This window comes from Heterodontus francisci, chromosome 30 (assembly GCF_036365525.1).
Source record: "Heterodontus francisci isolate sHetFra1 chromosome 30, sHetFra1.hap1, whole genome shotgun sequence".
NCBI classification, from domain to species: domain Eukaryota; kingdom Metazoa; phylum Chordata; class Chondrichthyes; order Heterodontiformes; family Heterodontidae; genus Heterodontus; species Heterodontus francisci.
The window spans coordinates 45886278-45899366 of record NC_090400.1 but is presented as its reverse complement, the minus strand read 5'-3'; the positions used below and the strand labels follow the sequence as shown (position 1 = coordinate 45899366).

The following is a 13089-nucleotide window of genomic DNA, read 5'->3' as shown; positions in this document are numbered from 1 at the left end:
CAGCTATTTAATAGACTGCCTCTGTCAAAATTGGGGGCTGTGACTACTTCCGCTGGCCCTTCCCATCCCTGGGGTATCCGTTTCCCAACCTCAGAAGGAAAATCAGGCCCAAAATTTCAGGTCAATGACCAGAGTTCTGATGAAAGGTCATCGACCTGAAACTTTAAGTCATTTCTCTCCTTACAGATGCTGTCAGACCTACTGAATATTTCCAGAACTTTCTGTTTCTAATTGCAGAAGATCAGGGTGTTTGGTAGTTTCAGGTACACAAATCTTTAAAAGTGGGAAGGCAAGTTTATAAAACTATAAAAAGCATATATGATCCTTAGTTTAATATATAGGCATACAAAGTACAATTTAATGGTTACGGCACAGCTATAATATTGCTTCCAGTTTTGGGCATCTTACTTTAGGAAGAATATCAAGGCCATTGAGAGGGGACAGAAAAGATGTACTAAGATGGTACTGGGGAATGACTAGAGACTAGTTTTACAAAAACAGAGAAGGTTAAAAGATCACAGAATTGTTACAGTGCAGAAGGAGGCCATTCGGTCGATCATCTCTGCACCGATGATGACAGAGGTGGTCAAGACCAGGAGTGGTGTTGATAAATAGGTAAAATGTATTTTCACTAGCTGGTGAGTTAGTACTGAGAGGGTATAAATTTAAGATTAAAGGAGCTTTTCTTGAATGAAAATTGTTGTAAGGGCATGGAAAATGTGACCAGAAACATTTGTGGAAGCAGAATTTATAGTAAGTTTTAAAAATTTGGACAAATATTTGAAAAAGAAAAATTGTAATGGCTACGCATGGGAAATGAGCAAAGTGTGGGACTAAACGTTACTGGATCTTTTGGGGAACTAGTCTTCTTTGTTGGAAAAATTGATGATTCAAAATACATGCATCTAATACATTGAGTTTTGTGTTGTTTTTGCCTTGGAAAAGTAGTCAACTGCTTTGAGTCATTGCTATAACACTGTATATTAATAAAATGCCATATTATTTACAACACTGTTCTTGACCAACCTGTAAATATATAAAACAATTACATATTGTACCTGAGTTCCAGTCCTCAATCTAGTTACCGGAGCATGGATTTTTATCCCTTTTAGCCGAATCACGTTTACAGTTACTTCATCCTTTTGTCAAAACATAAAATTCTAGTTACTCTTAAGAGTCAATCTCACAGTTGTGCAGCCCTTTGTAAACTATTGATTAATCTATGCAGCTTTGCAGTATACATGCAGCCTTCTCAAAATAATGCATGTACACTATTTTAAAAAATAAACTAGCCAGTGCATTAAATTGAATGACTACAGCACTCTTCAGAGTTGCAGCAACTTCACTGATATAATTTTTAAGGTCTTCATTAAAAGTCTACAAAATTTAAATGAGTAGTTTGAGTTTTCAAATAAAACCTGCAAAGAAACTGTGGAACACAAAAAAAAGCAACTGGATCTGAATAAACTCTGTTCCTCAAATATATTAATTCAGGGCAGAAAACATTAGGCTTCATACTTAAGTAATACACTGAAATGGGAGAAGGATGAATGCATGATCCAGCCTCCCATTTGCTACCATAAATTTTGCAAGATGAAAACTTAAAAGTTTTAAAGGAACTCATCTTTGTGTTCTCTCCTTTTACAGCAGATCTGTTCTACAAATTAGATGTGTTTATAATGTGGATCTACTAATCTGCAATGAATGAGATTCACACTTTTATTATTTCCCATTCATTTGAAATTACTGTACAAAGGCCTCACACCAAAGCAGAATATCTGACAGCTGAAACACAGAAGTGGTTGTGAAGGTTGAACACGTTCCTAATTCAAATGTAGGCGTCCTTTCTTATCAAGTTTGCCAGAAGGACTGCTCCAAAATATTGACTCCCTTTCCTCACCCCATGCATTTTTGAGATGTACAGTGATATTCTTACAACCACTGAAGAGATTATAACACTAGAAGATTGTTTTACTAAATAAGGTAAATATAAAAAGTGTCATTTCATCAGAAGAAATAATAAAAATTATTTAAATAAATTGTACTTATTCTTGATACAAACTGAAAGATGTTTTATGTACACAAACAGTGAACAATGTTTCAAGAGCCACAAAATGGATCCGCTTTCTACAACCACTAATTCTTTTCTTGGTAGTGATGTACAAAACAAATGAAGACCTTCCAGTGATAGGTAAGAATAAAAATAAATGTGATTCATTTGCTTTTGATTGGGAAAATTACAACAAGGCTCTGATACACAAAACAGAAACATAATATTTATCACCCATCATGAACCAAATTAAAAGTTGGTTCTTTGGGTAGAAATGTAATTTATAGCAAACTCGATGGCAAAAAGTAGCATTACCTGAGAGAAAACAACCACTCTTCCTGTGTCATCATCGACAGCCTGGACAATACCTGTCACTTTTGCTGATCCCACCACCAAGGCAGTCAGCTGCCCTAATTCATTTACCTTAGCAATGGTGCGATTATTAATAGAGAAATAAACATTTGACTGTGGTTGTGGACCACCTTCAGACATCACCTGCAATCAATTGCAGCACAAAGATTAGAAAATGCTAATTTTCTCTGTAGGACAAGGCTTGTAATCAAGAGTGTCAAAATAAAACAGACTTTTCATTACTTTTCAGATGAAAGTTCTTTTTCCCCAGGTATCTTCCCAACTGCTTTAGCTTACTATTTTCTCAAATATGCAATAATGTCTGGGATGTGCACATGTGAACAACAATGTAGTTTAAAGTATAAGGAGCCAAATCCTTTTAAGTTTTCTTTTTGTTCATGTATTAATTTTTCTCCCCATCATTAAATCTAGTCAACACATCCATTTCCAACCCATTTGGCGGCAGCAGACTTGCTCCCAGAGTTCTGCCATTCTTAACTTTTATTTTGATTTCCCTTCCCTCTGTTTAAATGACTAGCTTCCAATTGGTGCTGCTCCCTAATGGCATAAGGTTAGAAATAAATGGAGAGGTGGGCATGAATTGATGTTCTGCTACTCCTTGGATCACTGCCATTTTCTGTTTAGTACACTGCGTGAAAAAGTTACCTTTCCTCACTTGTTCTGTACACTTATCAGAAACCCTTTAATAAATCCTTTTTTTCATATACAAATGTGAAAATTAACTGTTCTTTGCTTCTGATCAAATATGGAAATATAATTCTACTCTTGGTATGATAAATTGTACTTTACTAATTTAAATAATGATGTTGTTCTACAACAAGCCATTCACTTTATGGCACAAAAATAGCAATTGTTAGAAAAATAAATCTGTAGAAATCTTCCACAGCTGTGAAAGTAGAGTAGTTAACATGCTTACTTCATAATTGTATGTTCAGTCCCAGAACGTTGACACTTGGGGCTGGATTTTCATTACAGAGGTGCGAAACAGGAACCGGATCTGGTAATGGGTCAGAAACCCGTTCAAATGGGTGAGCCCTTAATTGGTATGGAGATGGGATTCCAGTCCACTTAAAGCTAGTGGGGCCAGAAATGGAGGTGAGCCAGATCAAGTGTGGACCCATGTCAACTCCCACGGCAGCTATCACTGATGCTCCTTGTTGTCCTGAGGGAGAGATCTGCCTTCCACTGCACAAGAGAGAAGCCAGATGTCACAAGGGAGATGGAGACCTGGCACTAGGGACAGGGCAGACTCTCGCTTCAAGCTGGAGGCCGTGAGGGAGAGCAGGGAGGTCCTCTTCCCAGAGGGTGGCAGAAGAGACCACTCTGTTCAGTATTATTCTCCCTCCATCTCCTCTTCCTCCTCCTCCCCTGATCAGCTGTCTCCTTTCAGGACCTCACTGTCCTCTCTGGAGGCCCGTGCTACGAAGCAGACCACCACAATGAATGAGACCCTTGCAAGAAGTTATTGTAGGGACCCACCTGACTGGTCCAGGCATCAGAGTCACATCTTCAGAAGCCTGATGGCCTTCTCAATGGTTGACCTGCTGAGCAGGTGGTTTTGGTTGATTCGCCTCTGAATGGGACTCCTGCAGAGGGTCAGCAGTCATCTCTTCAAGGAATTTCCCTTATCCCCTTGGATCCACCCACGCACTTTGGGGGATGGAGTAAAGATCCGAGGCAGCATGGACTGGCAGAGGATGAAAAAGTCATGGCAGCTACCAGGAAAGCGAGTGCAGATATGGAGGAAACTCTTGCTCTGGTTGCAGACCAGTTGGACATTGAGGGAGTGGCCTCACTGGCCAGTCACTGGGTGCCTTGATGGCCACATGGGCGCAATTAATGCCCTGCACCTGGGGGAATCCAGTGATGGAGACGAATCCCAAATCCCTCTGTGCCTGCGCAATCCCATCTGTGTCAAAGTGGATGTAGTCTCCCACTCTCCTGAATATGGCATCCATGATCTGCCTGATGATGTGATAAGGCTGCAAACTATGAGATGCAACCTAGGTCTGCAGATAATCCTTGGAATGACCCAGTTGCATAGAAGTTCATGGCGATGATGACCTTAACTGCTGCAGGTAAGGGACTGCCATGGGGGATGCCTCAGGTCTTTGTGGATCAGAACACAAGGGTTCGAGAACATCCACCTGGATAGGCGCAGCTTCATATGGCACTGACACTCTGTCATTTGCAGTTGCTGACTCTTGGGCAGTAGACCCAATGTCTTGGGTACTGCCTTCTTTCCCTTGCAACCCCCCGCTGTGCTCCTCTGGCCTCCTGCTGTCCAGCAGGTTACATCTGCTGAAGCTCATCCTGGCTGCTTTGCCCAATGTCAGATTAAGTACATCCCAACCTCACCATAAGGTTTTCAATTATCTGAATTCCCTCAGATGGAGTTCATTTTTTCACCAGGCCTTCCCCTACCAACTCCAGGTGCCCAAGTGATGCCAGCAGGCTCACATCCCTCTCCGGATTCCTGCCACTCACCACTAAGAAAAGCAAGAATCACAGCTCCAGCAATGGCTACTCTGTGGCACGTTTGGAGCAGCTGTGCTTCATTTTGTGCCTCAGCATTATTTGAGTCAGCCCTTCCCAGAGCCCTCATTGCCTTCCGCCTCTTGTACACCACATGGCGTTCTCCCTGTTCCCTATCTTTAAAAATCCCGAATTGCTGCTGACAACCCTGTTAATGATCTCCACAATGAACTCAACAGTCCTTTAACTGGAGGTTTGCAGGGGTTGCTGTGCCCTCCTTTCCAGCATCACTTTAAAAATGGCATTGCTTTCCAGAGGTGGTTGGACCCGATGCCGACCTCTGAGAACACAATCTTTAAATCACGCTCGCGCCTGCCCGGCACCCAGTGGGCTTTAAATATCCAGCTCTTGTAACTAGTCTTTTTTGGGTCTTAGCTGAGTTCTAATTTGAACTACTATACAACAAAGACATCTAGTGGTAATGAAGAAGTTATAGTGAATGATAAGTTACAGTTCACTAGTTCAAGAACCAAATAAATGCATAGGAGGCACAAAGGTCATCTTGAAGCATTTAGGGCCATCTTGAGGCACTTGCATTACATAAATGAAAATTCTTTTTTTCTCTGCCTGCCTATTCCAGCTATCTCAATTAATATCAGTAATTCACTCAAGGACCAAATGGAGGTCAGCCAAAACTACTGTCCTTGTGGCTCTAAGCAAATATAAAGTGCAGTTCTTAACCTATCAGTTTCCTTATTTAATAAAACAAAAAAATAGGGCCAGTGCAGGACAATTGTGCAGTATGTTGGAAAGCCAGCACATAATGCTACAGTTTTTCCACAGCATGTTTTAACATTTTATGCAATTTCTAAAGTACATCCCACCCTCGCTGTAAGATTTTCAATTATATTATAAATGTACGCTGGCTTCTGATCTTTTATATATTATATTTTATACTATAATTCTGAAAATGTTTGGTTCCAAATCACAGGTGTTCAGAAATCCTGTATTCATGCAAAAAGTGTTTACAAATTTACTTATGTCTACTAACCTGCATCATACCACCAATAATCAAAGTCACTTTCCGTGGTAATAGTCTAAAAGGTGGGAATACCTGAAGCCAATGCAAATAGGTTAGCATCACATGAGCAATCTATTATAAAGGCTCATTCATCTTCTAAATTTTACACACAAAAATCTTGGGGCGGCACAGTGGCGCAGTGGTTAGCACCGCAGCCTCACAGCTGCAGCAACCTGGGTTCAATTCTGGGTACTGCCTGTGTGGAGTTTGCAAGTTCTCCCTGTGTCTGCGTGGGTTTCCTCCGGGTGCTCCGGTTTCCTCCCACAGCCAAAAGACTTGCAGGTTGATAGGTAAATTGGCCATTATAAATTGCCACTAGTATAGGTAGTTGGTAGGGGAATATAGGGACAGGTGAGGATGTGGTAGGAATATGGGATTAGTGTAGGATTAGTATAAATGGGTGGTTAATGGTCGGCACAGACTCGGTGGACCGAAGGGCCTGTTTCAGTGCTGTATCTCTAAATCAAAATCAAAAATATGTACAAATGCATCATTAACCCATGTCACTGATTTAGAAAGCAACATGGTTCTATAGTTTTAAGAACAAAGGGACAATTGTCAAATAATTGATGTCACAAAACTTAAAAGTGGCATGAAACCTCAAATCAATAGTGCAACAAAAATCTGTCCTGTCCAATTAACTATTTTAAAAATCTTTCCAGTTGTCCTCTTCCACGTACCATTTTAATGAACATTTGTGCAAAATACTTCATTTTTCCAATAATAGCATACTACCTATATGGCACATGCAATATTCTTCAGGAAACCAGAATGTCCTCATTAGCTCTGAAACAGGTTCTTTCACAGATATACTTTGGGCTGGATTCCCCTCAAGCTGCTCATGGAGGGTTGGGGTGAGACTTCTGCCTGCTGCGGCCTCAGCCCAGTTTTCTCCCTGCGGCCTGTTTAATTATGCAGGACAGCAAAATTTCTACCAAGACAGAATCCACTGCTGTGAAGAGATAAAAGTGACCAGTGCGGAACTGAACACACCTTTCAAGACAAGAGGCGGCAAGAGCCACTATTAATGAGGCAAGAGAGCCCCAAAGACTTGCTTTTAAAATCTGGCTAATGCTCCTTCGAGGTTATGGGATTTCTGAAGAATAAGTGAGGGGCCCTTGAGAAGGAGAGAAGTCCACTACTAAAGGCCCCATTCCTCCAACATGCTAGTCCCATCGCCTATGGGAAATACCCGTCCCAGCAGACCCCAGAAGGGAAACTGGAAGCAGCATCCCTCCATTATTTATATAAATTAGGGCAGTGAAGGAGCAGCCAGCAGTTTTCGTCCCAGAAGGAAAATTCAAGTGGGGTGGTAGGCCTCCTAGTTTAATTTTCCCACTATTTCTGCTGCTATAGTGGAGGAAAATCCACATCTTTTTCTTCAGAAGTAAGGTTTTCTATATTACCATGAACATCACCTTGGGATAGGCTCTGCTACTCTGCTGTTAAGGGAAAGTGTCATTCTGTTGAAACTGTACAAAACATTCACAGGGTGTTCAAATCTATTACAGTTTGGATTGTGGGTAAACTGGATAATGCTAGCTAACTTGTATTCACAAAAACAAAAGAAAGCACACTCACTTCTATCTGACGTGGAGCAGAGCTCAACTTTCGACCATTTTTGTCTCTGACAGTTACTACAAGAGTGGTCTGACCCAAAGCCACAGCTCTCATTATGTAACTTGCAGCATGTTTATCTATGTCAGTAAATGCTCTGAAAATGAAGAAGTTTATGAAAATTCTGTGATTTACAACATATTCCACCACCTCCCCATAAATTATCCTAACAGGATATGTTCAACACCAAACATTCTTCTTCAATCCGACATTTTGAGAGCATGAGTCCCTCCATAACTACCGTCAACAGGTATTAAATAGTGTCAATGGCACACGTGGGCTGAATTGTGTTCAGCGATGGGCTCCATGGCGGGGCGGGGGGAGCCCGCCACAGAGATTGCTGGGCCTGATCTTCCCGGCAGTGGTGAGACTCCGTAGTGCCCCCCCGCCCCCCTCCCCGGGGACAGGACACAACTTTAAATATTAAAATAATGAACATGAATACATTAACATATCATTCCCCACAATTTTAACGGCTGTCCGCGATCTTCCGTGCGACGGCCGGCACTTGTGCCTTCACTTTCCTGTCCGGGGAAAGCTGGCGCCACTGAGGTGCGGAAGGGGGAAGTGGGGGACTTAGGATTTTTAGTATAGTTGGGGGAGTGGGGGGGGGGGGGTGGAAAATGGAGAGAAATGGAGTCAATGCATTTCTAGTGCAGTGGGGGCGGGGGAAGAGAGGGGTGACCTCTGCACTTTGTACAGTTTTGGGGGGACAAGCAGGGAAGAGGTCAACTATTCAATTTAAGTGGGTTTGTGGGGGGGCTGAGGGGGAGGGAAATGGGGCTACCATTTATTTTGTGTGTATTGGCGAGGGTTGGGGGAGGGTGGAGTACGGGTCACACATTTATGTACAGTGAATTCGGTGGGGCAGGGGGAAGGGGGAGGTCCAGGGTTGAACTATTTCGCCCTGTGCAGTTCTTTAAAAATGGTGCCAGCGCTTGCAGAGGCAGCTGATGCTGTTGCCAGTGTTGCAGAGCCCGCCCCCGCCACATAATTTGGCGGGGGGAGGGGGCGGTGGTGTAGAGGACTGCCCTACGTATGGAAATGAGCCGCTGTGCGCTAGATCGCGGCGGCAGGAGAATAAAATTCATCCCCATTCCCAAGCTAAGAAAATCAATTGTTTCTACAGAAAACCATAATTATCCCTTCCTATGCCAATATGAATTCCACTCTTTCAATTGATTGCAAGTCGAGAGACTTGTGCACAACCACTGAGCTTCCTAAAATTCCAAGCAAATTTTCAACATTTATGAAGTGGTGCATAAGTATGCAAACCTTTTCTGGTTGGAGCCCACCAAAAATTATTACATTGTGCCCTATAAGCAGGGCAGAAAAAATGTCTAGCAACCACATATATTGGAATTGAAAGCAGGATGCCCACAATCTCAAAGTATGCACAGCCAATGGGTAAGGCTCCCCCACTGGTAGTACGAATTCAGAAAATTAACTCAATATTGTCAAAATTCTTACTTTTTAGCCCTGCTCTTCACCCTTGTTCTTTATTTCCATTTCTCTTCTTTCAGTTCTATTTTGCTATCTCGTCTTTTTCACTTCTTTTCCCCCTCGCTCTCCTTCACTCGTTTCTTTCTCTCACCTTCCACTTATGTTGCTCCTGTTTCTCTCCCCCTGTATGTTCCTTTATGTCTTTCCTCTCTCACTTTACACTTTACCTTTTGTCCTTCCCTTTTGTACCTAAAATGAGACAGACCCAGTCACCCCGTATTAGTACCAACCCTTGACAATGGGAGGTTGAATTGGGCTAGAGCTCGTGTATTGGAAAAGTCAGGTATGAGGTAACTGATCAGGAGTGAGATATCAGGCAGACCAGGAATTGGATGAGAAGTACTAGGACAGGACAAGTCTTATGCCCTAAAGTTTGAGAACCACAGCTGTGGTAAGTAGCAAATGCTTTTTAATCAAACTATACATATTTGTGCTGTAAATGAATGTTTTCATGCAACAAAAAACAGATCACTATAGCTTTTAAAAGAAATATGAATTTCAGTTCTGATATTTTTATTTTTAGTCTATTTAAAATCTCAACAATTAGACCTTCTGATTCTTGTTTGGTACTTACTCTAAAGTGACAATTGGGGACGCTGCCTGTAGGCTGATATTCATGTAATGAAAGTATCTGTTCAACAAGGGTTTCTTGAAGAAATCCAGGACTCTGACATTAACTGGAACAGATTTTCCAATTTCAATCTGTAGGATCACATGATGAAATACCTCATTTAGTTACAACCTCCTCCTCATTTTCCAACCATCGTTCCATTTAGACTCTTTTGCACCATTTACTAACGGAGAGATTTTTCCTTGAGCTCCCCCCCCATGCTCCCAAAAGTGCTAATGAGCTACATAAAGGCACTAGAAGCACTAGTTTAGCAATAGATCACTAAAATGTGATCCCAAGAAAGTTAACCAGTATAGGTTGCAGGTAGCATTAATTTTCCTAATATTACAGGTATGGGATTATAACTTTTATTCAGTCAGAAATTTTCTGCTTTATCTGGAGATGCAAAATGGACCGGGTCCGGAGGGACACGATGTTCAAATCTCCGAATAAAGGTGGTAAAAATGTACCCAACAGTGCCCTCATCCTGATGACCACCTTTGTGTGCGGCTGCATCAAGCTATGTGTAGAGCCCAAGTACGCAAACGCCAAGTGTTACTACGTGCTGAGGTTCTATCTGTCCCTGTGCTGCAAAGGATGGGTCTGGCCACATTGCCACAGAACACTCCATCCAGTTGGATTGTGCCATACCACCTAGTCTTCATGGAAAAGTTTGTGCAGAAAAATATCTTTGACCACCAATCCATCAGGCAGTGGTCTGCACGGAATGTCCTCAAGGCCCTAAGGGAAAAGGAGATGGTGGATCCTGTTGGATGGTTCCCCGAGCAGACTGCCAAAGTCATTTGGCAGAATGCCTCATCGCCAGAACTTTCAAACAAGCACCAAGACATAGCTTGGCTGGTGGTGATAAGGGCCCTCCCCGTCAGATCCGACCTGCACGCCTGGAATCTCACCGCCTTTGCACACTGCCCCCGAGGTAGCTGTGGTGGGAAAGAGACTGTTGCCCACTTCCTTCGGGAACGTGCCTTTGCAAAGCAGGTGTGGAAAGTGATGCAGTGGTTTTTGTCGAAGTTCATCCCAAACAGCTCTGTAACACAGGAGTCTGTGCTCTACGGGCTGTTCCCAGGGATGCACACCGAGATAAACATCAACTGCTGCTGGAGGACCATCAATTCGGTGAAAGACGCTCTTTGGTCTGCCAGAAACTTGCTGGTCTTACAGTGCAAAGAGTTGTCCGCAACAGAGTATTGCAGACTGGCACATTCCAAGGTCCAGGACTACATGCTGAGGCCTGCACTAAAGCTTAGGGCAGTCACTGTAAAGGCTCAGTGGGGAAAGACCACTGTGTAAGGTCCTCCCGCCAAAGTGAACTGAGGGGCTGGACCCATGGGAAACCCCTCGGGCTGTATACACCAAATATGGGTTTGCTATAAAATGTACATGGCATGTAAAATGGAATGGAAAGGTTGTGAGGCAACTCACTCCTGTATTGAAGAAAACTAATTTTCTCTGCACTTTTTGAAATGTCAACTTGGTGCTGTTTTGAACTGGTTTATAATGTATTTTCTCAAGTTTTTTATGAATATAGTATATTTTTGGAAAAAAAGTCAGTCAGAAATTAGTTTAAATTCTCAGAAGTAGTAAAAGCTTAGCATTATGTTTTTCACTGCACTTGCATATCTTCAATGTACTTACCTTGTGAATAAGGTCTAGCTCAAAATCTAATATATCTGAAACATGGATCTCTGCTCTGGCTGGACCTTTGCATGTCAGGCACAGGTCATATGCTTTCATTGTCACAATTCCAGGTTGCAGTGGTCTTATCTGCAGCAACAAGGGTAGCAGTGTCAATGCTAGCAACAAAGAAAAAATGTAGAAAGAGTTTTTGAGAACTTGATACTGACTTGTATATAGTTTTTGGCCTCCAGATATGTGCTAGTCAAAATCTCAGTGTCAGTAGTATTAATGAAAAAATATCCAGAGCCCTCAGTTAAATAAATTATTTCCTAAGGAAAAATAAGAGAGAGGTTACTGGCAATGTTTTGTTTACAGATTCACAAATTTAGTCTATAACCTGCTCACAAAAGAAGGAAGAAACTTAATTTATGTAGTCCTTTATCATGTCCTCAGGATCTCCCGAAGTTGTTCTTTTGAAGCGTAGTCACCATTGTTATACAGGCATATGCAGTAGCTAATTGGCACAAAGCTAGGACCTGTAAATGGCAAATTAGATTAATGACCAGTTAATCTGCTTTCGGCGGTGGTGTTGAGGGACGAATGCTATTTGAGCTCTTTCTGGAATCTTTTATATCCGTCTGACCAGGCAGATATTTTCAAGTTAATGTCTCAGCTGAAAAAATCGGAATAGCTCATTCAGTTCCTCGAGCCTGTTGTCATTCAGTGAGATCATGTCTTGGCTCCACCCACCTGCCTTAGCTCCATATTTTTTATTTCATTTTTTGGGATGAGGGCATCACTGGCAAGGCCAACATTTATTTCTCATCCCCAACTACCTTGAGAAAGTTCTGGTAAGAATGGCAGATTCCCCTCTCTGAAGGTCATCGTGAACCAGCTGGGTTTTTACAACAATCCAGTGTTTCATGGTAAAGCCTGACTCAGGTACAAAATTAAAACCCGACCTGGGTCCGACCCGACAGCAGCCAACCTGAACCCAACCTAGGCCAGAGTTCTTTAATTTTTTAAATGCCTGGCCCGACCCAAAATAACAAATATATTAATGAAACAGAAAAAAATCATAGATTAAAATGAAAACAATACAAACAGTACAGTCCTGTCCGACCCGAGCCCAAATGCTGGACGCAGAATACAGATCCGACCCAAACCCGACGCACGTTGTTGGGTAGGGTAGCCAGGCTATACTTTGTTACAGATACTAGACTTTATTCCAGATTTATTTCATTAATTGAATCTAACTTCTCCAGCTGCCCTCATGGGATTTAAACTTATGTTTCTGGACCATTAGTCCAGGCCTCTGGATTACTCGCCCAGTAACATAACCATTATGCTATCGTATGCTTTTATACCCTTGGCTAGTAAAAATTTATGATCTCAGATTTACAATTATCAACTGTGCTGGCATCTACTGCTTTGTGTGGAAGACAGTTCCACGGTTCTACACCATTTGCATGAAGAACTAACTTTCCTCCTGAATGGCCTGGCTCTGATTTTAAGGTTATGTTCCCTCAGACTCCCCCACCAGCAGAATAAGTTTCTTTATCTACTCTGTCAATTCCTTTCAAAATCCTAAAAACCTCAAATCAAATCACTGCTTAAAAATCAGGCCATAAAAGTCAAATTTATGTAATCTCATAACAACCCTTGGAGCCCTGGTAACATTCTGGTACTCTGTGCTGCATTCCTTCCAAGACCAATATATCCTTTTGAAGGTTTGGTGCCTAG

General features: G+C 42.1%; 1 protein-coding gene across 1 annotated transcript in view; it reads right to left on the bottom strand.

Moving 5' to 3' along the window:
- Positions 1-13089, bottom strand: part of LOC137346445 (nuclear pore membrane glycoprotein 210-like) — a 163191-nt gene that overhangs the window by 65743 nt on the left and 84359 nt on the right. Inside the window, exons 32-38 of the mRNA XM_068009894.1 lie at positions 11574-11675; positions 11365-11493; positions 9673-9800; positions 7560-7692; positions 5949-6011; positions 2366-2545; positions 1059-1139 (exon numbers count right to left, since the gene is read on the bottom strand). Of these exons, the coding sequence (XP_067865995.1) occupies positions 1059-1139; positions 2366-2545; positions 5949-6011; positions 7560-7692; positions 9673-9800; positions 11365-11493; positions 11574-11675 (816 nt within the window). The remainder of the gene's footprint in view (positions 1-1058; positions 1140-2365; positions 2546-5948; positions 6012-7559; positions 7693-9672; positions 9801-11364; positions 11494-11573; positions 11676-13089) is intronic.